Source organism: Manis pentadactyla, chromosome 11 (genome assembly GCF_030020395.1).
Source record: "Manis pentadactyla isolate mManPen7 chromosome 11, mManPen7.hap1, whole genome shotgun sequence".
Classification (NCBI taxonomy): domain Eukaryota; kingdom Metazoa; phylum Chordata; class Mammalia; order Pholidota; family Manidae; genus Manis; species Manis pentadactyla.
This window is the reverse complement of record NC_080029.1, coordinates 111,857,334-111,885,293: the sequence shown is the minus strand read 5'-3', so window position 1 is coordinate 111,885,293 and position 27,960 is coordinate 111,857,334. Positions and strand designations below refer to the sequence as shown.

General features: G+C 36.2%; 1 protein-coding gene across 1 annotated transcript in view; it reads left to right on the top strand.

Moving 5' to 3' along the window:
- The window catches only part of HERC1 (HECT and RLD domain containing E3 ubiquitin protein ligase family member 1), a 211,431-nt gene that overhangs the window by 153,208 nt on the left and 30,263 nt on the right, over positions 1–27,960 (top strand). The window contains exons 40-54 of the mRNA XM_057488876.1: positions 744–904; positions 13,080–13,196; positions 13,409–13,640; positions 15,214–15,338; positions 16,332–16,552; positions 17,498–17,766; positions 18,552–18,604; positions 19,278–19,478; positions 20,177–20,351; positions 22,252–22,522; positions 22,665–22,878; positions 23,661–23,866; positions 25,094–25,221; positions 25,920–26,047; positions 26,859–27,059. Of these exons, the coding sequence (XP_057344859.1) occupies positions 744–904; positions 13,080–13,196; positions 13,409–13,640; positions 15,214–15,338; positions 16,332–16,552; positions 17,498–17,766; positions 18,552–18,604; positions 19,278–19,478; positions 20,177–20,351; positions 22,252–22,522; positions 22,665–22,878; positions 23,661–23,866; positions 25,094–25,221; positions 25,920–26,047; positions 26,859–27,059 (2,702 nt within the window). The remainder of the gene's footprint in view (positions 1–743; positions 905–13,079; positions 13,197–13,408; positions 13,641–15,213; positions 15,339–16,331; positions 16,553–17,497; positions 17,767–18,551; positions 18,605–19,277; positions 19,479–20,176; positions 20,352–22,251; positions 22,523–22,664; positions 22,879–23,660; positions 23,867–25,093; positions 25,222–25,919; positions 26,048–26,858; positions 27,060–27,960) is intronic.

Sequence of the window (27,960 nt, the reverse complement as noted above, 5' to 3'; positions counted from 1 at the left end):
TGATTCCCTGCTATTGGCTGAGACTATATTAGAGCTGCAGGAGTCTCTGCCTGGCTGAACATTATTTAACATGAGAAAAATGAAGAATCAGCTAGCCCCTTACTATATCACAGTTATTTAACTGGATAGACAGTGTTTTCTTGATGCTTAAACGTTGAGTAGTCAGTCAGTGAGGATCTTCCTGGACTTTATTCTTTAGCCAGTGTCTGTCTTCTTAGCCTGAGGGAGGCTACCTCTCCTGTACCTTTCCCCCTTTAACACAGCTGGCATATCATCCAAAGGCTATTTTTCAGTTATGCTATGTGACTGGGCAGTTTTCTTTCTATAGTATAGCTTACCCATAGTCTATTACTTTGAATCTACGTGAATAATTTCATGGCTAGCTAGTAAATTTATATTTGAAGTAACATCTATCTTTAAAAGTCTTTATTCTCTAACTACTGTGTGCCTATCAAATACCCTTGTCATTCTGGTATTATAGTAGAGAGGAAGCTCCATGAAGGCTGGGATTTTTAAAATCTCTTTGTTCATTGATATGTTACTGGCATTCTGCTGAACAAATATTAAAGTATTATTTCATAAAAGCATCCTATGAGAGAATGATTTTTAAAACTATGGAGTCCCTCTCCTCTCCTCTCAATTAAGTTATAGCTAACTTGTATAGTTTTTTAGTTCACATATTTCTTCTATAAGAATTATTTTCTAATTGAATTTTTATGCTAACCACTGTTTTTTTCTTAAAGGCAAATGTTCTCTAGTTACCCAACTACCACTGTGCTTCCCACACGTCGTGCACAGACTCCTCCAATATCATCGTTACCAACCTCTCCTTCTGACGAAGTAGGAAGGAGGCAAAGCTTAACTTCTCCTGATTCCCAGTCAGCAAGACCAGCTAACCGCACAGGTGCGTGTGCTATTATTCGCTATGACATCCAAACCTCTCCAGGTGTGTGGGGCTTTATAGTGTGGTCATTGTTTTACATCTTCATTGAAGGTAAATGAGTGATTTTTAATTTTGGGGTATCTGTCCCATCAGGTGAGCTTTCTTCTGTATTCTGAAGTTAGAGATTGAATTATGGCTATTTGGGAGAGAAGTAATGTGCTGTATGTCAGTCATATTAGACCTTTCTTCCAATATAGGCATTTTTAGCACTGTAAATTTCCCTCAAAGCACTGCTTTTGTTGCAACCCACATATTTTGAAATGATGTGTTTTCATTTTTATTCAGGCTAAAGTACTTCCTAATTTACCCATTGATATCTTTTTTTGCATGTGGGTTATTTAGGAGTATATTTTGTTTCCCAATATTTGGGGATTTTCCAGATATCTTTCTATTATTTATTTCTGATTTAATTTCATTGTCATCAAAGAACATATCTTGTATAATTTGAAGTCTTTTAAATTTATTGAGACTTGTTTTATGGCCCAGAGTATGGTCTGTTTTAATAAAGATCCCATGTGTATTTGAAAAAAATGTCTATTGAGTTATTGTTGAGTGTTCTATAAATTGTTGGTTAAATCAAGGTGATTGGTAGTATTATCCAAGTCCTCTTTATCCTCACTAATTTTGGGTCTACTTACTTACACTATTGATTACTGAGAGAGTGGTGTTGAAATCTCTGTAATTATGAATTTGTTTATTTTCCCTTTCATTTATCAGTTTTCTTTCATGTATTTTAAAGCTCTGTCTTTAGGTCCATAAACATTTAAGATCTTAATGTCTTCTTAATGATTTGATTAATTTGTCATTATGAAATGACTCTCTTTATCCCTGGTAATATTCTTTGCCTTTCAGTCTGCTTTATCTGGCATAAATATAGTCACTTCTGATTTTCTTAAATTACTGTTATTATTTATTATTGTTATCTCTTCTCCCACCATTTTACCTTTAACTTATTTGTCTCTTTTTATTTCAAGTGGATTTCTTAAAGGCAGTCTATAGTTGGGTCTTGCTTTTTAAATCCAACCAGATGTTCTCTGCCTTTTTATTAGGGTGTTTAGATCATTTATATTTAATGTGATTATTAGTATGGTTGGATTTAAATCTACCATCTTTTCTGTTCATCTCATCTGTTTTGTTCCTTTTTTCCTCTTTCTACCTTCTTTGGACTAAATGAGTATTCTTTATCATTCCATTTTATCTCCTTTGTTGACTTACTAGCTATATGTACTTTGTATTGTATTTTTAGAGATTACGTTCAGGTTCAAAGGATACATCTTTAATTATCTCACTGTACCTTCAAGTAATGTCATATCACTTCATGTATAGTGAAAGACTCTAACAACAGTATGCTTTCATTTCCCCTTTCTCATCCTTTGTACTTTCGTTGTTGTATATTTAACCTGTATGTGTTATAAAGCCCCATAATACCATTTTTGCTGTAAACAATTATCTTTTAAAGAGATTTAAAAACAAGTATGTATTTTGTATTTACTCACATATTTACCAGTTCTGAGATTCTTTATTCCTTTTTTGTAGACTGAGATTCTATCTGGTATCATATCCTTTTGCTTGAAAGACCTTTTAAAACATTTCTTGTAGTGGTTCTACTAGAAATGAATTCTTCTGGCTCTTATATGTCTGAAACAGTCTATTTCACAACAGTCTATTTTTGAAAAATATTTTAACTTAATATATAATTCTAGATTGGCAGTTTTTTTCTTTTAGTACTTTAAGCGGTTGCTCTACTGTCTTATGGCTTGCATTATTTTCGATGATAGGTCTTCTGTCATTCTAATCTTGATATAATATGCCTTTATCTCAGACTGCTTTTAAGATTTTTTTTTTTTATTACTGGGCTTAAGCAATTTGATTATAACCAGCTTTGGTGTAGTTTTCTTCATGTTTTTGTGCTTGGGGTTTCTTGAGCTTCTTTGATCTGTAGATTTAGTTGTGATTTTTGGAAATTTTTCACCCATTACTTATTCAGAGTTTTTTTTTGTTTGTTTGTTCCACTCCTCCATTTCAGTTTCTCCAGTTACATGTATAATAGACCACTTGAAGTTGTCCCTCTTCTTTTTATCATCTTCTCTGTGTATTTTATTTTGGATAGTGTTTATTGTTGTGACTTTTGGTCATTAATCTTTTCTTCTCCAGTGTCTAATCTGCTCTAAATTCCACCCAGTGTATTTTTACATTCAGACATTGTAGTTTTCATCTCCAGAAGTTTGATGTAGGTTTTTAAAAAATCTTCCTTGTCTTTTTTAATTAAGCTATCATTGATATACAATCACATAAGCAACATTGTGGTTACTAGATTCCCCCCATTACAAGTCCCCACCACATACCCCATTGCTCTCACTGTCCCTCAGTACACTGAGATGCTGTAGGGTCACTACTTGTCTTTACTTCCTACTGTGCTATACTTCCTACTCTGTGCCCCCCCTACATTATGTGTACTAATCATAATGCCCCTTAATCTCCTTATACCTCCCTTCCACCCTCCCGCCCAGTTCCTTTCCTTTGGTAACTGTTAGTCCATTCTTGGGTTCTGTGAGTCTGCTGCTGTTTTGTTCCTTCAGTTTTTGCTTTGTTCTTATATTCCAAAGATGAGTGATATCATTTGGTACTTGTCTTTCTCCACCTGGCTTATTTCACTGAGCATAATACCCTCTAGCTCCATCCATGTTGTTGCAAATGGTAGGATTTGTTTTCTTCTTATGAGTGAATAATTCACTGTGTATATGTACCACCTCTTCTTTATCCATTCATCTACTGATAGACACTTAGGTTGTTTCCATTTCTTGGCTATTGTGAATAGTGCTGCAATAAACATAGGGGTGAATATGTCTTTTTGAACCTGAGATCTTTCTTTCTTTGGTTAAATTTCTAGGAGTGGAATACCCGTTCAAATGGTATTTCTATTTTTAGTTTTTTGAGGAACCTCCATATTGCTTTCCACAATGGTTGAACTAATTTACATTCCCACCAGCAGTGTAGGAGGCTTCACCTTTCTCCACATCCTTGCCAGCATTTGTTGTTTGTCTTTTGGATGTTGGCCATCCTAACTCGTGGGAAGTGTTATCTCATTGTGGTTTTAATTTGTATTTCTCTGATGATTAGCGATGTGGAGCATCTTTTCATGTGCCTGTTGGCCATCTGAATTTCTTCTTTGGAGAAGTGTCTGTTCATATCCTCTGCCCATTTTTATTTGGGTTACTTGCTTTTTGGTTGTTGAGGCATGTGAGCTCTTTATATATTTTGGGTGTCAACCCTTTATTGGATATGTCATTTATGAATATATTCTGTAGGATGCCCTTTTGTTCTACTCATGGTGTCCTTTGCTGTACAGAGCTTTTTAATTTGATATAGTTCCACTTGTTCATTTTTGCTTTTTTTTCCCTTGCCTGGGGAGATATGTTCATGAAAAAGTTGCTCATATTTATATTCAGTAGAGTTTTGCCTATGTTTTCTTCTAAGAGTTTTATGGTTTCATGACTTACATTCAGGTCTTTGATCCATTTCGAGTTTACTTTTGTGTATGTAGTTAATCAGTAATCCAGTTTCAACACCAGTTGTTGAAGAGGCTGTCATTTCCCCATTGTATGTCCATGGCTCCTTTGTCATATATTAATTGACCATATATGCTTAGGTTAATATCTGGACTCTCTAGTCTGTTCCATTGGTCTATGAGTCTCTTCTGTGCCAGTACCAAATTGTCTCGATTACTGTGGCTTTGTAGTAGAGTTTGAAGTTGGGGAGCATAATCCCCCCTGCTTTATTCTTCCTTCCCAGGATTGTCTTGTGTGTTCAGGGTCTTTTGTGGTTCCATATGAATTTTAAAACTATTTGTTCCAGTTCATTGAAGAATACGGTCAGTATTTTGATAGGGATTGTATTGAATCTGTAGATTGCTTTAGGCAGGATGGCCATTTTGACAATATTAATTCTTCCTACCCAAGAGCCTGGGATGGATTTCCATTTATTAGTGTCCTCTTTAATTTCTCTCAAGAGTGTCTTATAGTTTTTGGGGTATAGGTCTTTCACTTCCTGGGGTAGGTTTATTCCTAGGTATTTTATTTTCTTCTTGATGCAGTTGTGAATGGAATTGTTTTCCTGATCTCTCTTTCTGCTAATTCATCATTAGTGTATAGGAATGCAACAGATTTCTGTGTATTGATTTTGTATCCTGCCACTTTGCCGAATTCAAATATTAGATCTGGTAGTTTTGGAGTGGATTCTTTAGGGTTTTTTATGTACAATATCATGTCACCTGCAAACAGGGACAGTTTAACTTCTTCCTTACCAATCTGGATGCCTTTTATTTCTTTGTGTTGTCTGACTGCCATGGCGAGAACCTCCAGAACTATGTTGAATAAAAGTGGTGATAGTGGGCATCCTTGTCTTGTTTCCAATCTTAAAGAAAAAGCTTTCAACTGTTAAGTATGATGTTGGCTGTGGGTTTATCATATATGACCTTTATTATGTTTAGGTACTTGCCCTCTATACTCATTTTGTTGAGAGTTTTTATCATGAATGGATGTTGAATTTTTTCAAATCCTTTTTTGACATCTATGGAGATGATCATGTGATTTTTGTCCTTTTTATTGATATAGTGGATGATGGTGATGGATTTTCAAATGTCGTACCATCCTTGCATCCCTGGGATGAATCCTACTTGATCATGATGGATGATCTATTTTTGAATTCGGTTTGCTAGTATTTTGTTGAGTATTTTTGCATCTGTGTTCATCAGGGATATTGTTCTGTAGTTTTCTTTTTTTGTGGTGTCTTTGCCTGGTTTTGATACTAGAGTGATGATGGCCTCATAGAACGAATTTGGAAGTATTCCCTCCTCTTCTATTTTTTGGAAAACTTTAAGGGAATGGGTATTATGTCTTCTCTAAATGTCTGATAAAATTAAGTGGTGAAGCCATCTGGTCCGGTGGTTTTGTCTTGGGTGGTTTTTTGATACCGATTCAAGTTCATTGCTGGTAATTGGTCTGTTCAGATTTTCTCTTTCTTCCTGGGTAAGTCTTGGAAGGTTGTATTTTTCTAGAAACTTGTCCATTTCTTCTAGGTTATCCAGTTTGTTAGCATATAATTTTTCATAGTATTCTCTAACAATTCTTTGTATTTCTGTGGTGTCCAAAGTGATTTTTCCTTTGTCATTTCTGATTCTGTTTATGTGTGTAGATTCTCTTTTTTTCTTGATAAGTCTGGCTAAGGTTTTTTATCTATTTTGTTTATTTCCTCAAAGAACCAGCTCTTAGTTTCATTAATTTTTTTCTATTGTTTTGTTTTTCTCTATTTTATTTATTTCTTCTCTGATCTTTATTATGTCCCTCCTACTAACTTTAGGCCTGATTTCTTCTTCTTTTTCCAGTTTCAGTAATTGTGAATTTAAACTGTTCATTTGGGATAGTTCTTCCTTCTTGAAATAGGCCTGGATTGCTATATACTTTCCTCTTAGAGCTGCCTTCACTGCATCCCACAGAAGTTGGGGTATTGTGCTTTTGTTTTCATTTGTCTCCATATATTGCTTTATCTCTGTTTTAATTTGGTCCTTGATCCATTGATTATTTTGGAGCATGTTGTTAAGCTTCCATGTGTTTGTGAGCCTTTTTGTTTTCTTTGTACAATTTATTTGTAGTTTTATACCTTTGTGATCTGAGAAGTTGGTTGGTAGAATTTCAGTCTTTTTGTATTTACCGAGGCTCTTTTTGTGGCCTAGTATGTGGTCTATTCTTGAAAATGTTCCATGTGCACTTGAGAAGAATGTGTATCCTGCTGCTTTTGGGTGGAGTGTTCTATAAATATCTGTTAAGTCCATCTGTTCTAATATGTTGTTCAGTGTGACAGTTATTTTCTGTCTGGTTGATCTGTCCTTTGGAGCAAGCAGAGTATTGAAGTCTCCTAAAATAAATCCATTGCATTCTATTTCTCCCTTTATTTCTGTTAGTATTCGTTTCACATATATAGGTGCTCCTGTATTGGTTACATAGATATTTACAGTGGTTATATCCTCTTGTTGGACTGACCCCTTTATCATTTATATAATGTCCTTCTTTGTCTCTTGTTGCTTTCTTTATTTTGAAGTCTATTTTTTGTCTGATACAAGTACTGCAACCCCTGCTTTTTTCTCCCTGTTGTTTGCATGAAATATCTTTTTCCATCCCTTCACTTTTAGTCTGTGTATGTCTTTGTGTTTGAAGCAAGTCTCTTATAGGCAGATAGGTCTTGCTTTTTTATCCATTCTGTTATTCTATGTCTTTTGATTGGTGCATTCAGTCCATTTACATTTAGGGTGATTATCGATAGTTATGTATTTATTGCCATTGAAGGCTTTGGAATCATGGTTACCAGAAATTCAAGGGCAGGTTCTTTATTATCTAGCAGTCTACCTTAAATCATTTATTACACTATTATAAACCCAGTCTGATGATTCTTTTTTCTCTCCCTTCTTTTTCTTCCTCCTCCACTCTTTGTAAGTTAGGTGTTATATTCTGTACTCTTTGTGTATCCCTTCATTGACTTTGTAGGTAGCTGATTTAATTTTGCATTTTGTTAGTATTTAGTTGGTCTACTTCTTTCGCTGTGGTTTTCTTTTCTCTGATTACAGCTATTTTGTCTTTGGCACACTTCCTTCTAGAGCAGTCCCTTTAAAATACACTGTTGAGATGGTTTGTGGGAGGTAAATTCCCTCAACTTTTGCTTATCTGGAAATTGTTTAATCCCTCCTTCAAAGTTAAATGATAATCTTACCGGGTAGAGTATTCTTGGTTTGAGGCCCTTCTGTTTCATTGCATTAAATATATCACACCTCTCCCTTCTGGCCTGTAAAGTTTCTGCTGAGAAGTCTGATGATAGCCTGATGGGTTTTCCTTTACAGATTATCTTTTTTCTATCTCTGGCTGCTTTTAATACTCTGTCCTTATCCTTGATCTTGCCATTTTAATTATTATATTTCTTGGTGGTGTCGTTGGGAGATCTGTGTACCTCCATGGCCTGGGAGACTGTTTCCTTCTCCAGATTGGGGAAGTTTTCAGCAATTACTTCTTCAAAGACACTTTGTGTCCCCTTTCCCTCTCCTCTTCTTCTGGTACCCCTATAATGTGAATATTGTTCCATTTGGATTGGTCACACAGTTCTCTTAGTATTCTTTCATTCCTAGAGATCTTTTTTTCTCTCTCTGCCTCAGCTTCTCTGTATTCCTGTTCTCTGATTTCTATTCCATTCACTGCCTCCTCTACCTCACCTAATCTGCTTTTAAATCCCTCCATTGTTTCATTTCAGTTATCTCCCTCATAAATTCATCCCTTAACTTTTGAATATTTTTCTGTAGCTCTATTAGCGTGCTTATGATTTTTATTTTGGATTCTTTTTCAGGAAGATTGGTGATTTCAGTCTCACCCTCAGGGCTCCTTTTAGGGATTTTGGATTGAACAAGGTTCTTCTGCCTTTTCATAGTCCTGGATCTGTGGGAGTGGTTGCCAGCAAGTGGTGTGGGTGTCAGCTGGGAGGACAAAGTCCCTTCCTTCTTGCTGGTCGCTGTGCCTATCTCCACTGTCTGTGCCAGTTAAACACATGCAGGGAGTGGCCTCCTGGTTAATCCCCTAAACTGCCATGGGCAAGGTGGCCCTTGGGATTAACTAGGGCAATAGCAGGGGTCACAGGCGGGTGGCATGGGTTCTGCTGCAATAACAAAGCCCCCTTGTGGCTCCCAGTCTCAGCTTCTGTCTCCGCTGTCTGTGTCAGTCAGCCGCATGCAGGGAGCAGCCTCTGGGTCTGAGCCGGTTAGCCAGATACAGGGAGAGCCTCTGTGTTAAGCTGTGTAGTTGCTGTAGGTGGGGGTGCCCTGTTTGCAGCCATGGCAGGGACAGCCATTTTGCACGTAGGTGACACCGGGGAGGAAGGAGCGGCAGGCTGCTTATTGTGGTGAGGGGCCTCAGGGCTCCTTTGCCAACCAGGGTGATAGGGTGCTTGACGCTCCTTAAAGTTCCCAGCCTGATAGACTGAGTGTGCCAGGACGATTTTGTCCACTTGTTCCTTCTCCTGAATCCTTGCCCCTCTAGCAGCCCTCTGACCATTGAGAGGTCCCTTAAAACACCTGCTTTTCTTTTGTACCAGGGCAGCCTGTTGTGGGAACCTGTTCACAGTCGTAGTCTCAGACTCTGCCTTTCAGCCCCTCCAATCTCCAGAGCCCCATGCAATGTGGGTCCGTGCTCTCAGGGTAGATTTATAGGGCTGGGTATTTAGCAGTTCTGTGCTTCCACTCCCTCCCCATTCTGATTCTTTTCCTCCCGCTGGTGAGCTGGGATTGCAGAGTACTCGGGTCCTGCTGGGTCACCACTTTTTACCTTACCCTTTTCTGTGAGATGTTGACTTCTCCCAGATGTAGATTGGCTGGTGTACTGTTGCTTCTGGTCACTCTTTTAGGAATAGTTGTATTTGCTGTATTTTCAAAATATATGTGGCTTTTGGAGGAGATTTCCACCACACTACTCATACCACCATCTTTTTTATCCCTCTTCCATGTCTTTTTTAACCTGTTCAGTCTTTTCTCTACCTTATCAAATACACAGAAAAACAGTCAGTTCTCATGATTAGACTAGTTATGTTATATAAAGTCACTGTGAAAACTGAATTAGCAAAAACTGAACCACTGCTCCTAGGGAAAATACAGGGCTAATCTTTTGTGACCATCTGGTTGCATTTTTTATGTGTTTTTCTATTTAAAGATGACATATTTGATATATATTATTTATATATGTTTCTATTTAAAGATGACATTTGATATATATTGTTGCTTCATTAGCATTGAACTCCTGGCCAGCCACACCATAACTCATGTCTGAATGAAGATTATCAGAACACATGTATTTTCTCCATAAGGCACATTACAGTCTTCTTTTACTTAGTAGCACTAGATAGCGCTTTCAGCACTACACTTGGGGGCCATTTTGTACAGTGAAATCAGCAACAAAAAGCACCAAAAAAAAAAGTGACAATAAATAGACTGTGAAAAGGACACTTGTTTACAGTCTGAGAGCTGAACCAAGAATGCAGATTATCACCCTTTTCAACCTTAGGTGGGAATAAATGTGTCTGAAAATTGAAATTTTTTGTTATTCTGTGTGTGAAAGTGCCATGAGTATTGATTTTGGAGTCACAAACTAATTTTAATGGGTAGATGAATTTGCAAATATGGAATCCACAAATAATAAGAATCAACTGTATTTATTGTACCTATTTTAATGTCCTTCTCAATTTATCATCTATTTACTTCTGGGTCTGCTTCTGTTGATTAATTTTTCTCATTTTGAATTGTATTTTCTTGTTTCTTTGCATGTTTGGTAATTTTTTGTTGGATACTCTAAGACTGTGAAGTTTGCCCTTTTGGGTACTGGATATTTTGTATTTCTTTAAATATATTTCAGCGCTTTGCTCTAGGATACGGTTAAATTACTTTGAAACAATTCAATTTCTTCAAGTCTTCCTTTTAAGCCTTGTTGTGTGGGACCAAGACAGCTTTTAGTTTGTAACTAATTTTCCCTGTTACTGAACCCATACCTTACTTGATATTTTTTCCAGTACCTCATACTTTATAAAGTTTTTCATCCTGGCTTGTGGTGACACAAGCTCTTCCAAACCCTGTGTGAGCTTAAAGGATTGTACTGCTTGTTACATTTTGGTGATTCTTTCCCCAGCTTTGGACAGATGCTGTATTAGCATCAGCTTAAGGCTTGAGAGAAAGAGAAGGACCCTCTGCACATTTCAGGAGTTCTCTTTCTGTATACCTCTTTTTTCCATACAGCTCTCTCCTTTCTGGTATTCTGTCCTGTGAATTCTAGTCACCTCACGTTCTCTACTCTGTTTCCTTAGTTTAGAGAGACCACTGAAGTTAGCTTGAATTTACCCTCCTTGGACTTCAGCTTAGAAATTCTCTCCAGGCAATAAGCTGAGGCAGTTGTTCACCTTGCCTCATTCGGTTACCTTCTCTCAGGGATCCCTATCCTACACTGCCTGTTGTCCAGTGTCTGCAAGCTGTTTAATATATTTCATCTGTGTTTTTAGTTGTTTAAGGTGAGAGTAAATCCAGGCTCCATTACTCCATCATGGGGAGAAGTAGAAGTCCATCAAATGTATCAGGGCTATTCCCACTGTAGCAGTGGTGACATTTTTAAAGCAGAAATGAAAGTTAAAGTCCTCCTTCCCTCCTTCCTTCCTAATTCAGTTCAGAAGTCCTTAGGTGGGGCCAAGCTCACAGGGTTTGGGAAGCAGATGGCATGATGGCCCAGAGTGGGGTGTCATAGCTGGATTGGAGTGAGAAAGCTCCTTGTATATGTGGAAGTGGTCTGGTGTAGTGTATTGGAGCCTAAAAGGGGTGAGGAAAAGTCCACCAGGTGTCAGAGCCATGCAGGTTGAGGAGGGCCTCCACTAGCACTGTCCACTGAGAGGGCCTGGGAGCAGTGATGCTTCAAATCAACATACCCAGTGCTAAGATCCTGTCTTCTAAATACCATTCTCTGCTAGAAGGAGCACTGATCTTCTGAGAGAAATGGTTGATTTCAGAGCTGAGTATGAGATGAGCCTGGAATAGCTTGTGCCAAAAGGTGATAAAGTCTCAGAGAATGATGGGCACATGTCTCAAGGATGTAGAAACTATATTGAAGGGGTGTCCACTGGACAAACCTGGGAGGTTTGGGGCATCAATATAAATAATCATAATTATAATAATAGATAAGAACTCATGAATACATAAGAATCTATAACCCTGTACTGATGGAGAAGGCTTTGCTTTAGAGTGGTATTCCACCTGGTTAATCTGAAAACAACGATGGATTTAGAAAACCATCATTTGTCAACCACCATAATAATAATTAATTCAGCCAGTAAACATAAATGGATGCTAGTGAAACTTTGATGAGGAATGGGGTATTTATATATTCTCATAGTTCCTCCTCACAAATACTTATTAATTACAAAGGGAAAAAAGAAGAATACCTTTACAGTATTAAAACTTGACAGATACCAGCTTACCTCAAGTGATAAAAGTTAACATCACCAACACCATCTGGTGAAATCATGTACCATCTAATAGAATGCAGTGAGGAGAAGGCAGTTTTGTGGTTCCTGCCAAAAAGCACAACCTGAATACAATCATGAAGAAACATCAGACAAATCCAAATTGAGAAGCATTTTACCATACACCTTTCAAAGTTATATATAAGTATATATAGGCCTATAATTTTCAGAGCATCAAAATGATTGAAGGAGACTAAAGAGACATTAAAACTAAATGAGAGATGACCCTGGATGGGATCCTTTGCTGTAAAGGACATTATCAGGACTTTTGGTGAAACTAGAATGGGGGTCTAGATTAGATGATAGCATTGTTAATGTCCTGACTTTGATGGTTGTGCTGTGGTTGTGCAGAATGTCCTTATTTGTAGGAGTTACATATTGGTGTATTCAGGGGAGATGGAGCATCATATCTGCTACTTACTTTCCAGTGGTTCAGTGGTAAAATAGTTCTTTGTACTCTTCTTGCAAATTTCTGTTAAATTTGAAATTGTTCTAAGTAGGAAACTTTCAAAGTAAGAAAATGTTTTAAAAATTTTTCTGCAGCTTTATTTTGTATTAACAGGTTTATCTTTAAGAAAAACCTTTAAAAGCCAAAACAAATTTAATCACATTTAATTATACTTAGTTATATTTAGTGATAATATACTTGTTTATGTTATATAAGTGATATAAAATAAAATGTTCATTTTAATACTAGACGTTGATTTGATTAATGTATTCCATAGAAATAGAGTTTTAAGCCTTTTCTATCTCTTTAACATAGATTTATATTTTCATCTCTTCAGTTTTTAATGTCCAGTACAGTACACCCCTTTTTTAAGTTGTAAAAAAGAGTTCTGGGATAATGCATAGATTAAAATGAGGTGTAATAAAATATTCTACAGTTCTTCCAAAATCTTTCCTCATCGGTACTTCTTAATGATTTAATAGAGTAAAATTTCATTAAATTTGGACAGTATTAGGAAATTGGGGGCTTAAAATTACTATAAGAACACATTTTACTCATAGTATGTAGTGATATTTAGGCCTTTATTTCTCAATTTTGTCTCAGCCTTGTCAGACCCAAGCAGCAGACTGTCAACTTCTCCTCCTCCTCCAGCAATTGCAGTACCCTTGCTGGAAATGGGGTTCTCTCTCCGGCAGATTGCCAAAGCCATGGAAGCCACAGGTAGGATAAGTTTTTATATATCCTATTTGCAAGATATGAGAAGCTCAATCTTACTATGGATAATATATTTTTTAAGAGGCCATAAAGCTTGGTAGGATTTTTAACACCAGATTTAGTTATAATGGCATTATAATAGACACTCTTAAACTGAAAGCATGAAATAACTAATTGTTTTGCCTAAAGTCAGTATCAGACTTTTCCCTCCTGTTCAGGTGCTCGAGGAGAGGCTGATGCCCAGAACATCACTGTCCTTGCCATGTGGATGATAGAGCACCCTGGGCATGAAGATGAGGAGGAGCCCCAGTCAGGCAGTGTAGCTGACCCAAGGCATGGAGCGGCGGTTGTAGGCAGCGGTGGGAAGTCAAATGACCCTTGTTATTTGCAGTCACCAGGAGACATACCATCAGCTGATGCTGCTGAAATGGAAGAAGGCTTTAGTGAAAGGTGATAATCCAATTTCTGTATTTCTGCTCCATATGTTTTAAATAGTGCCCCTAAGAGCCCCATTTATTTCCCTTCATAGATGCTTCCAATGGTGTGTAAAGTTGATAACTAGAGATATAAAAGGTGGACATTTCAGTTACAATTTTATGTCTCCATGAAGGGTAGAAATGACATGACAGGTTTTGACTTGGATGTTTTCAGTGAAATAAGGAAATAATGTTATATAAAATTGAGCTGAAAAGAGGAAATAAGTTTGTTCTGAAATAATCTACTTGTTTATGTTATATCAGTGATATAAAATAAAATGTTAATTTTAATACTAGACATTGATTTGATTAATGCATTCCATAGAAATAGAGTTTTAAGCCTTTTCTATCTCTTTAACATAGATTTATATTTTCATCTCTTTAGTTTTTAATATCCAGTACAGTACACCCCTTTTTTAAGTTGTAAAAACAGTTCTGGGATAATGCATAGATTAAAATGAGGTGTAATAAAATATTCTACAGTTTTTTCAAAATCTTCCCTCATCAGTACTTCTTAATGATTTTTTTTAAGGCAAACTGAATTTTATAATTGCCTAGACAGAGACAGATGGATGTGAAGAAAGAATAGGGAGTGAACATAACTTGCACAAAGGTTTTATTAATTTCTTTGTACATTCTGTAGTATTCAAATTCTAGTTTTAAAATAATCAAATATTTCTTTCTAATTGAAAAGATTTAGCAAAAAGCATTTTAAAATTTCTGACTGGTAGATAAAGTTGCCTCTTGGGTCCACGCCCTCATCTCCTTGGGGCATTGTTTTTCTCACTGAAAGTGGACTCAGCTGAAAAAAATGACAGACCTGCTTTCACTATAAGAGCTTTGACAAAAAAGATGTGGAGAACACATGAGCTCCATGCAAATTACAAAGGAAAATTGGGGCATAAGGAGCCACAGGAGTCTAGTGTTTGTAATGTGCCATGATGCTTCTATGATAGTCATCATGTACCATGGCATTGTTAGCCCATTCTCTGATAAAGGTTGACTGTGCAATCTCCCATAAAGATTTATTAAACTATGATGGTTCATTCTGAAAGATATGTGTCCAGAAAAGATTTGGATGCAGCAGTTTTTATGATTTTAAGTCATTTTTCATTTTAGCCCATGAAATGAGATGGTTACCAAGGCTTGTGCATTATGTAATATGCAGACTTTTCCTAACAAGCCCAGTGGATATTTTCATAACTTATTTTGAACTGTTTCTCCTAGGCAACAATTCCTAATTATTTCAAATTTTAAGTATTTACTCAGGAGTTAGTTAAGGCCATTGACCTCATTTGAATTTGAACATTCATTAAACATCATTTAATTGTAGTAATTCAAAGTCAGATAAAATTATTGTTCAAGGCAATATGATGTATTTATAACTTAGGAGCTTTACAAGGGACAAAAGATATGGTTCAAAGTTTTCTCACAAACATTTTGGATAATATTTGGGAAAAAAATAACACCACACACATGCTTGATTTATGCCCTTTATTCATGATGATTTTAAAAAATTTGTGTTACTTTCAAACTTGCACTTGTAGCCCTGATAATCTGGACCATACAGAGAATGCAGCTTCTGGAAGTGGGCCACCAGCTAGGGGTCGCTCAGCAGTAACAAGAAGGCACAAGTTTGATTTAGCTGCTCGCACATTGCTAGCAAGAGCAGGTAATTACATGTTTCCCAGCCATCTCTTGGTGAAGATATCATGCAGTTGTTTATATTTTGAAGTCAGTATAAAAGCAACACTAAAGAAGATAAAAACAATGATGCTAACTAAGTACTCAGTATCTCCACATTAACAGAGCAACTATTAGCATATTACTTTATAAACATTCACATAATTTTACATAGTTGAAATCACAGCACACATTCACAGATTTATTTTTAAGTTCCCTTTGTGTGCAAAAGGCTATACTGGTTGCCTGTAGATTTTGAGAAATTTTGTAATTGCTCTCTCTGCCCACAAGCAACTTAAAATTTTAAAAATGAAGATTCATGTTTAAAATTTAACATCAGTAGTGAGAAGGAGAAAGTGAAAAGAGCCCTGTGCCAAAGAAGTAGGCACTGGCTTTTCTAATGTGCTCTCTGAACCTTAAGCCTTTGTTACTATGGTAAGGCCCTAGATTAGCAAAAATAAAAGCCTTTGTTACAGTAGCAAATACTTCAAGGGTTATGTTCTGGGCATGTGAAGTGTAAGTTATAGGGAACGTATTTTGCAAACTAAAAACTAAGATTGTGATTTCTCAAAACAGAGTTTGATCAATGAAATATTAAAACATAAATAATAATTGAATAATTTACAGGAACAGAGAGAAACTGGCACTGTCCTAGAAAATAGAGGCTGCATGCTTAATATATAATGAAAAGTGCTGATTAAAAAAAAACCTGAAACAGTAATAACAGCCTGTATTTATTGAATATTTTTCTATACAACAAACATGAATTATCTTATTTAAATCTGTCAACAGCCCTTGGAGGTATTATAAGTGCCATTATCTTCATTTTACAGAAATACATGTGATAGGTATTTCTTAAATCAGGTATTCGGTAAGTCAGCTGAGATAGGCTCTCACCTACATGTGTAGCAGCTAAAAAATGGCAAAATAATCAGAATTATTTATACATGCAAATAAAATGCCTTTTTTGTTTTGTTCTGAGCGGGGTTATACCGCTCTGTGCAGGCCCACAGGAATCAAAGTCGGAGAGAAGGAATATCTTTGCAGCAAGACCCAGGGACGTTGTATGACTTTAATTTAGATGAGGAGTTGGAAATTGATCTTGATGATGAAGCAATGGAAGCTATGTTTGGACAAGACCTGACCAGTGACAATGATATTCTGGGAATGTGGATCCCAGAGGTACTGGATTGGCCTACCTGGGTGTGTGTGACTGCAGCGGGGGCTGCTCTAACTTATTTTCCTGCCCTCCTGTTCGTACAGCTTACTAACAACAGCCTTGCCTAGAGTTGTAACAGTAAAAAAATCTTACATCCCATCCTCAAGTTTGGGGCTCCAATGCTTGAGGTTACTTTGATACCTACAGACTAATAAAAAACTCTCTTTTGTTGCTTTCTCTGCGATTTGATTGCTTCTCTCCCTAGATTAGATGAATAGAGCTGTATTGTGTTAATATTTGATTCTAATATCCAAGATAGATTACAAAAGAGACATCAGGTCTCAGTCAACTCTTCTAGGTATTTAACATGGCTGCTGTGCTTACCTTGCTATCTGAATGCATGCTCTTCTCCTTCATAGGTTCCATGTAATCACTGTAATGCCTCATTCTAGGAGCCAGTGACACCTAGATCTTGTAAATACCTCCGTCCAGGGGCAGGGTACATGGTGGGTTTGTATGTTTACATTGTTCAGCATTATGCTTTTGTAGCAGGGAGACTGAAAAGTTCACAAGTGTAAGTGTACAGGTGTATATTCTACTATATTAAAGTTAATAAGATAAATGAATCCTAATGACTCCTTAGAAATTCAAAAAATAAGTATGCATGTTACAACCAGATGAAAAGTAGTTTTCATTAGAGGGATTTTTAAAAAATCACTTGGGATGGGGCATTGTCATTTTTATTTTCTCAGAATAGTGAGTTACTTTTATTGTAACTTTAATTAGATTGAGGAAGGGCAAAGAATCCCTTCAGATTGTGTGATCTGAATCCTGATTTGAATGGAATTTGTTATGTAGCATTAATGAACATCTTGCAAATATTCCAGCATATGTAAACAAAGTAGTTAGTGTCATGAATAATCTTATTTACCACTTACTAATTTTATGTTAAATTGACTAATAATTTGATATGAAATCATTTTGTGTAGCACGTTTGTGAGTCTGAAGACAGGGAAGAGGTGGTGGTATGTGAATTGTGTGAATGCAGTGTCATCAGCTTCAATCAGCACATGAAGAGAAATCACCCAGGCTGTGGGCGCAGTGCAAACCGCCAGGGCTATCGCAGCAACGGCTCGTATGTGGATGGCTGGTTTGGTGGTGAATGTGGGAGTGGAAATCCATACTACCTGCTATGTGGCAGCTGCAGGGAAAAGTACTTAGCCCTGAAGACCAAATCTAAGACAACAAGTTCTGAAAGGTACCTTGATATTGTGTAGATATACAGAGTATATAGATTTATTCTGAATGAAGAGTATATAAAGTATCTCTCCTTAAGACTTGGAATTGTAGCTTTTTTCATATGAGGAGTTACTTTAAACCTTTCCTTAAAGTCCTATGATTGCTGAATTGAGGGCAGGATGGATGGAGGAGGTTGAGGGCTTCATGTTCTGCCAGAGCTGGGAGCCTCTAGTCCAGGAAGAGTGGCATGGCAGAGGCCCTTCCCTGGAGTTGGATATGTTAAACCTTTGACATATCCTCTAGGATAGGTTGTGGGCAGGATCCTCGCCTTAACCTTTGGGAGGCTTATTGTTAGTTTTTTTCATTGGTGTTTGTCATCATATTTTTGACATCTTAAAGTTTTTTTCTTGATGAAAAAAGTAGACTGTTTAGATTAAATGAGCTTCCATGAGAATATTGCCTCTTTATAGCCTTGAATAGCAAGTAATCTCCAATGAATAAAGATTTTGCTCTTATTGTCAACTTTTAAAGTCTTTAAGGTGTTCTGCAATAGGTTTTGATTAAAAGAGTTGTTGTAGGTGACTCAGAAACTGCCCCAGTAATTTGGTAAAATAGTCATTGATTTTGTAAGCATGTATATACCTACGTACTAGTAGTTTCTATTACATTAGCCCATAGCATGATACACTTTTTAAATTTTGTGTTGCTTTATTAATGACCTTTAAAAATGTTCTAATAGCCTAATTTGCATTTTTGAGTACTAACTTTTATATAAAAATACAATGTTCTTCATGTTTGGTACAGGTACAAGGGACAAGCTCCAGATCTAATTGGCAAGCAGGACAGTGTATATGAAGGTAGTTGTTTTGAGAGCTTCTTTATTTTACATGTATTTTTATATATACCTTCTGCTTAACATTTATATGTGTGTGTTTATATTTATGTACATACTAACTTAAACTTCCCTAAAAAGTTCAAGATAGTTTGATAGCAGCAGCCCTAGTTTTAGAAGTCAAAGGAAGAGGACCTGGGTTCAAATACTAGCTTTACCACAGAATGTTAATTTCCATGTGGCATATATATTTTTTACAAAGTAGGGAAAATGTAGTACACTTAAAATTTCCATCCTAATTAAGTAAAAAATTTTTAAAAATTGAAGTGAGCATTAGTTACCTAGAGCATTCATTTACTTGAAGTTACTCATTCCTTAATGATTATGGAGAGGATTGAGAACCCTTTATTGGCTCCATAGCAAAATTTTTTATTCCTTGAAGCCTCCATTACCCACTATACCATTTATTACTGTTTCAAATGGACTTGCTGCTTTGACTCTCTGCCCTAGTTACACTGTGCCTCAGGTGTGCAGTTTGCTTGGGTCATAGGTGCGGTGCTGGTGCCATGATTTGTTTTGTGGACACTAGCTTTCAGTCAGTCTGCATCTTAGAAATATCTCATAGTAACTATTGCCAGCAGAGTTTTGTCATGTGTATATTTATATACCATGCATTTATTTCTTTATTTACATTCCAGAAGACTGGGACATGTTGGATGTTGATGAAGATGAAAAGCTGACAGGTGAAGAAGAATTTGAATTACTTGCTGGACCACTTGGTTTAAATGACCGACGCATTGTACCAGAACCAGTTCAGTTCCCTGATAGTGATCCATTGGGAGCATCAGTAGCAATGGTAACAGCCACCAACAGTATGGAAGAGACTCTGATGCAAATAGGTAAATTTAAATGCTGGTTGGCATGAATTTTATTGGATCTATATTAGTTTCTTAGATAGGTTAATAATAAAGTAAAAGTAAATAATAAGGGTTCAACACTGACCCTCCTCACTGAGTATCTTTAGCCAGTTGTTTTAACATTTTGAGAGTATATGGTAATATTAACTTCTATGTTTTTTGTTTTTATGAAATACTGAAGCAATAGAAAGAAAATTTATAAAATACGAGTACTATTATTTTTTAATTTTGTGATAAGAGAATCCTGGAACTAACTAAAAACTATTTGCAGTCTTTTTTTATTTGGATGAGTGGGTCTGGTATAACTTTTTGCAATAGAAAGTACAAAATAGTGAATTGGGTAAGTATTACTGACTCAGCCCTTTATGTGTACTCAAAGCATACTTTTAAAACTACATGTTTCCTATATTTGTTAATATCAGTAAAAGTGAAACATGAGCAAAATAAACAAAACCAAAAAAATTTAGGAGGCTTATTTATCCTAAAATAGAGTGTTGGCTTAGAAATATCTATTTCTGCCAAGGAATTGTCCTGTATAACAAAGTTTCAGATGAGCAAAACACATTGATTTGTTGCATTTCCTCACACCTGGAATCTAGGGAGAATAGGAGAAAATTTTCAGTAGTACAGATTTTTTTTCTTACCTTCTTAAGAAGTAAACAAAATCTCACATTTTCCAGGTTGCCATGGCTCTGTAGAAAAGAGTTCCTCTGGGAGAATAACATTAGGTGAGCAGGCGGCTGCCTTAGCAAGCCCTCACGACCGGGTCGTGGCTCTAAGGAGAGTGACTGCTGCTGCTCAGGTTCTTCTGGCTAGAACCATGGTCATGAGGGCTCTGTCTCTTCTCTCTGTCAGGTAAGTGTTATTTGCATCAAGTGATGCTAAGTTAGCTTCTAGTATATATTAGACAGGAGTTTGGTGTTATTTGGGAGATTGCGATAGAATCTTTAGAAACTTGAGTATCTATTTTTGAAAGAAAGAAGATAAACATAGTTGTCATTGTTACTCATTCATCGTTCAGTCATTCAATTAATACTTAGCTCTTTTTTATAGAAAATAATGCCATTATGGTAACTGAGTAAAATGCAAACATTTTATTATCTGAAATGGCAAACTAAGGCTGTTGATCCATTTGGTAGAGGTTAAAAATAAAAGGGTAAATAAATTTTTCTGCAGAATTGATCTACTGTGTAGCTAAGTCAACCTGCAGATTCCATCACAGAGAGTATTGCCATGTTCATACTATGGAGTATAATGTTAAAAAAAGAAAGCAAGACAAGAATACCTAAAAGACATTCATTTAAGAAATAGTTAAGCAGAAGGTATTTAACAGTAATTCAGTGAAGACAGAAGTTCCAGAAAGAAAAGCTCAAAATAAAATTTAGATGAGACTATGTGGTATTTGCACAGGAATAGACAGTTTAGACAGTGGAGGAGACCAGAGTTCAGAAAGACAACACACATACAGATAAACACTTGCTTTAAATTGCAGAACAGTGAAAAAGAGTTGATCTTTTAATTTACTTTGGCTAGGTCGAATGGTTTATTCACATGGAAAAAAAATGTCTTGGCTCTAACCTCATAACTTCTATTCAGCAAAAAATCATTAAGAAAGTTAAAACTCAGAGAGAAAAAAAAAGCCACTGAATGGGAGAAGATATTAGCAATGCATATGACCAACAGAATTTTAAAGAATTCCTATAAACCAGTAAGAAAATTACAGACAGCCCAAAAGAAAAACAGATAAAATACAAAATAATACAAAAGAGGATCTCCAAGTGGCCAAATAGACATGAAAAATGAGGTATTCAATCCCCTTAGTCTTCAGAGAAATGGAAATGAAAATCCAGTGAGATACTACTACACAGCCACCAGAATGGCTAAAATTCTAAAATTTAAGACTTGGAAAAAATGAGCATGAAGATGTGGTATACCAAGAGCTTTCATAATGTTGTGAGTGAGAAAATTAATTAGTATAACAATTTTGGAAAACTATTCAATAGTACCAGCCAAATGTGAATATTAACATACTCTGTGACCTAGACAGAAATCTACTTCTGGGTATATATCTAATGGAAATGTTTACATATGTGCACCCAAAGACATAGCTAGAGCATTCATGGCAGTACTATTCAGAATAGCCCATGCTGGAAACCACCTAATTTTCCTCTGTATGGATAAATCAATTGCGGTAGATTTCATTTATATGTCAATGAAAATTGATGACTACTGCTATAATGGAACAACATGGATGAGGTTTACAAGCATAATGTTGAGCAAAAGAAGCCAGATACAAAAGAGTATATGTGTTATTATTTTATTATATCAAGTTCAAAAACAGGCAAAACTCAGTCACCTGCAGTCAGGATAGTGGTTACTTTTGAAAGCCTAGTGACTGAGAAGGGCCCAAGTAGGCTTCTGAGGTGTTGTTAATGTTCTGTTTCTTAATTTGGGAGGTAGTTACATGGATTTGTTCACTTAGTGAAAATTCAGTTTGTAAACATTTCTGTATATTATACTTTGGTAATTCAGATACATATCAAGTATATGTCAATATTTATTAAAATAAACTTTCAATAAGAGTTTTCAGCTTACATATTAATTTTGGACATCTCTTAGGACTTGTGTGATGAAGGATAGTGGAGCTTGCCTTTTATTTTGGTTGTTGGTGCTGTGGATGACATATGGGGCTCTAAATGGTCCCTTAAGAAATCTGTTTTCTTTATCCATCTGAAATGTTTTCCTTTCCTGGTAGTGGTTCCAGTTGTAGCCTGGCTGCTGGTCTTGAATCTCTGGGGCTTACAGATATCCGAACACTAGTTCGATTAATGTGCTTGGCTGCAGCAGGCAGAGCTGGTCTCTCTACCAGCTCTTCTGCCATGGCAAGCATCTCAGAACGCTCACGAGGTGGGCACAGCAAGGCCAACAAGCCCATCTCCTGCCTGGCCTATCTGAGCACAGCAGTGGGATGTCTTGCGTCAAACACTCCTAGTGCCGCAAAACTCCTGGTGCAGTTGTGTACCCAGGTAAGCTCGTTGACATTGCTTTTCTTGTTGTTGCAGTACTTATTTCCATTCGATTCTTAAAGAGCCTTTTGAGGTGACATTTTCTTTTTGTACCTAAATTATATGTAAAAATTAAACTTGTTTGTTCCAATTGCCTCTTCAGAACTTGATTTCTGCTGCAACAGGTGTAAATCTAACCACAGTTGATGATCCAATTCAGCGAAAGTTTCTACCCAGTTTTCTCCGAGGAATTGCCGAGGAGAACAAGCTTGTAACCTCCCCAAACTTTGTTGTAACTCAGGCCCTTGTGGCATTGCTAGCAGACAAAGGGGCCAAACTGAGACCTAACTATGATAAGTCAGAAGTTGAAAAGAAAGGTAAGTGTCATATCATTTAAATAAATGATCTTCTAATCAGTTTGATTTTATGTTTTTAAAAAATGTGTTTTTGCATTGTTGTATGTGATGATTTACATAATATTATGCATACTTAAGTTTAGATTGTAAAAGAAGTACATGGATACTTTTTTATTGTTCATGGAAGCAAATATTAGAAAATGTACCAAATTTACCTTGGTTTGATTGGATTATTGTTTGAGTCACCATAGATAATTATCCTGGTGTTTCCTTAATAAAATTTAGATAAAGGTAGTGCTGTTTTTCCTTTTGTCTTAAGATGATAGCACTTTGAAGAAACTGCTCAATCACTCTTCATCAAGACCATTTGGCAAAGAGAGATGGGCTATTGGATCTGTTAGCCCAGCCCTTGACTGACTGTTAAGAAACACTTTTGAGCAGCAAAAGCCAAACTCTTTTCTTTGGGTACAGTCCCATTGCCCTGGCCTTAAAATGGTTTCTGCTGCATTGTCAGTCTGTGTGTCCTTGGAGCAAGGACTACTGATTGATGTATGTAAATGTATGTTTGCAATAAATCAGATTTACTACAGAATTTGATGTGAGATTAATACTTTATACCTTATATGCATATCTTAGTGAAATGATTGCTTGCAAAAGTTCTAATTCTTACAAGATATGGGTTAACCCATTTTTTGTTTGTTCATTACCTCCAGCTCTCACCTGGGCATCATTTCATTGTTTTGTTTAAGCAGGTTTAACTGCCTCATTGTATGCCCATCCTTCCTATGATCCTTCCGCTGTAGGCCCTCTGGAGCTGGCTAATGCCCTGGCAGCCTGCTGCCTCTCCTCCAGGCTATCGTCACAGCATAGGCAATGGGCCGCTCAACAGCTCGTGCGTACTCTTGCTGCACATGACCGTGACAACCAAACTACTCCACAAACACTAGCTGATATGGGAGGAGATCTCAGAAAATGCTCCTTTATCAAGTTGGAGGCTCACCAGAACAGAGTATGTATTTTGAACCCCAAGTGCATTAATCATCTTATGTAAGATAAAATAGTTTCTGCCTTTCTTAAATAGTTCAAAGTTAAGGTCTTGGTGTGCCCCCCAACCTTCTCTTTCTCTCTCTCTCTCTCTCTCTCTCTCTCTCTCTCTCTCTCTCTCTCTCTCTCTCACACACACACACACACACACACACACACAGAGTCAGTATTCATCTGGTGGTTACCAACTCCTTTCTCCATATGTTTGATTGACGTAATAGTATACAGATGGAAAAATCAGATAGGGGATGAGAAGAAAACCAAAGGAATAACCTCACAAAAGTGAAGGTATACATGTGCAAAAGGAGAAGAAATTGGCCTATTTTAATCTAACCCACTGGGTCCCTAAACAGTAACTTGGATAGTTCAGGAAATGAAGACTGACCTCTATTATTTAATTGACTTTAAAATCACTTCAGTTGTGTTGTTTATTTTATAAAGCATAAATATGTTGAAATATTTGTACTTTATTGAATTTAAATAAACATTTTTTTGGTATCATTAAACTACAATTACATGAGGGACATTATGTTTACTAGACTCCCCCCATCACCAAGTCCCCCCCACATACCCCATTACAGTCACTGTCCATCAGCGTAGTAAGATGCTATAGAATCACTACTTGTCTTCTCTGCGTTGCACAGCCCTCCCCGTGCCCCCCCCACACTATACATGCTAATCGTAATGCCCCCTTTCTTTTTCCCCGTCCTTATCCCTCCCTTCCCACCCAACCTCCCCAGTCCCTTTCCCTTTGGTAACTTAGTCCATTCTTGGGTTCTGTGAGTCTGCTGCTGTTTTGTTCCTTCAGTTTTTTTCTTTGTTTTTATACTCCACATATGAGTGAAATCATTTGGTACTTGTCTTTCTCCGCCTGGCTTATTTCACTGAGCATAATACCCTCTAGCTCCATCCATGTTGTTGCAAATGCTTTAAACATGTTTAGTAGCAATTCTTAGAGGTCTCAGGTAACTTAAGAAGTTTGGGCATAGTACTTTAAAGCAATACTTTAAATAGGTGTATATTTACAAGTCAGTTGGAAAAGAATGAAACCATGCATGTTGCGTTATAACATGGATACTTTTACAATTTCATGGTATATTTTTTATTTTAATTTGAAAGAACTTTTTCAAATGATAGAACCATTCGAGTCAAAACTTGCTCAGATATTTCTGGACTTTTTCAACTTTTCTAGGTAATGACTTGTGTTTGGTGTAATAAAAAAGGACTCTTGGCTACAAGTGGTAATGATGGCACCATCCGGGTGTGGAATGTTACCAAGAAGCAATATTCATTGCAGCAGACCTGTGTATTCAATAGATTGTGAGTGCTAACATTAGCTTTCTTATGTGGCATTTAAAATATGAGAATCGTAAATATGCCACATCTTGGTTGTGTTAATGTAATCAAATTGTCACTAAAAATTTTTTATAATTTTTCTTTCAGAATAGTCTTACTATACTCCGATGTGTATTTAAATTCAGAAAATAAAAATTTTAATTGTCAATATATGGACTTAATCAGGATTAAATCAAGGTCTATGCTGACATTGTTCAATACTATAAAACAATAGGCTAATTTTCCATTATTCTCCAAGGATTATTTAGGAATTAGAGGAATGATGTGTCTTCTATAGCAGAATGTAGCATCTTTTATAATCCTGTAGCTAGTGTAGGTATTTCTTTTCTGAGAACTTCACTGGAGATTAGACAAACAAGAATGAGTGTGCTTTGAATAATTATGTATACCATCTACAGATTTAAAATGTCTTTGTTGACAAATTATATACTACATTAAATGATGAATAGTCTAAGCACCACTCTTACTATTATACATTTTTCACTTTATGACAAACACTAACAAATGTATGATTGTCAGATAGTGTATGCCAGGCTTTTGAAATGTAAGAATGTGCTATTATGTACCCTAATCTATGTGATGCCCTTATTTTAAGGTTTAGGGTTTAGTTTACTTTTGAATAATGAGTATTAGAATTCCTCACATTATCTGTTATATTCTAGGGAAGGTGATGCTGAGGAAAGCCTGGGATCACCCAGTGATCCAAGTTTCTCACCTGTTTCTTGGAGTATCAGTGGCAAATACCTAGCTGGGGCTTTGGAAAAGATGGTGACTATATGGCAAGTTAATGGTAAGAATCCTGTAAATACTAGTAAACTACTGCAAGTACTTTTTAACTAAGCCTTTCTCTTAGCATTCTGAGTCCTAACAGTGGCTTCCCTACACCACCAAACTCAGTTTCCATGACTGTGAAGATCTGTGCATAGTATGGTTTAAATTGAAGAGAAAGTGCTCTTTCCTGCCTTGCCTTTCTAGCAGTTTCAACTAACCTGGTAGTTGTAAACTAAAAATTCTTTTAATGTACCACTAAGTGTTCCAAAGGATTTGAAGAGAAGTATCTGTCACTGAATTTTCAGCTATGTATTCTTTTGAATCACTTGAAATATTTATAATAATCTTGTCTGTTGCACAAGTACAACTCGTCAATTTTTGTTAATCTCTCTGGAAAATAAAATTATTGTAATCTTGGTCTTATCAGTGTTTTTGTTCATTTTTTGCATATTTGAGCAATGGCTATTTTATTTCACATATTTGAAGGAATAGTTAGCCTTAATATAGGTAAATTGCTTATGCTAATCTGGTTTTCAGTATTATTAGGAAAGAACTTAAGTGTTTAACATTTGTACACTGAATATTTTCCTTTACTCTTTCATCTATAAAGCTAACATTTTTGTATCATTTATAGTTACAAAAAAGCGTTAATTTGGTAGTCATATATAATATATAAAAGAAGGATTCTGCCTTAGTCATATTCATTAGTAGGCTGTTAAGAAATTAAAACTGCTTTGAATGTATATTAAAATTAAGCAGTATTTATTTTTGTTCTTGTTACTGCCTTTAAGAATTAAGTAACAGCTAGTTAACATTTTCTCCCTCTTCAGGAGGAAAAGGATTAGTAGATATTCAGCCTCATTGGGTATCTGCCCTGGCTTGGCCGGAAGAGGGTCCAGCTACAGTCTGGTTGGGAGAGTCTCCAGAATTATTGTTGGTGGGAAGGATGGATGGATCTCTAGGACTGATCGAAGTTGTAGATGTATCTACCATGCACCGTCAAGAAATGGAGCATTGCTATCGAAAAGATGGTAAATAATTAGACTCATGTCTAGTTGAGAAAGTTTCCCCCAAAACAGACTTAGTTTCTTGGCACTTTCTTTTAAAAATGTTGGGTGAATATTACTTTTGGCTTTGTTTTCTAACATGTTCAGTTGGTATTTCATTTTAATTAGGTCCTAAGTTGAAAGATTATTTCTCTTCCAATCCGTACTACACATCTCTGCCAAAATAAGATCTAATAATATAATAGTCATTCATCCTTTGTGTAAGCGTCTGAACACTCATAGTGGGCTCCAAGTCTCTCTTGAAAGTTAGGAATGTCCAAGAGGGAAAAAAAATTATTGGTAGAGATAAAGTTGTTAAGAAATAGTGAGATTGAGGAAATGGGGGAAGGAAGAGGAGGGGGAGTTTCTGGTCTGACGAGATAGTAGAAGTATACTTTTATTTATTTTCTCACTGTGTTCCCTTTGGATACATAGGCATCTTACTACTAGATAGCTTTTTTTAAGTTGTTTTGGAGTGGGATATTCAAAGATCACAGTCTCAGTTTACATGGTACTCTACTAACAAAATAAAATAATTTTTTAACTTGGTTTATTTAATAGGTAATACCTCAGAGGTTCAAAGATTTTTAAGTTTAAAAAGCTGTACAGTGAAAAGTTTTTCCCCCACTTACTCAGTTTCTGTGTCCCCATTCTGTTCCCAACAATAAATACTGTTTTTCACTTCTTTTGTAGCCTTCCAGTGTTTTATATACTTAAAGAAGCAAATACAAATGTAGATTGTTAGAATAGAACATGTTTGATAGAATATGGAAACACACTTTGTAGAGAATATTAAATAAGCAAAAGAAGGGATAAATAATTTTCTTTCTATGACTTGGGTTATTTCACCCTCAGTTTCATGGTAGATACTGGTCCAAAAAGAAAG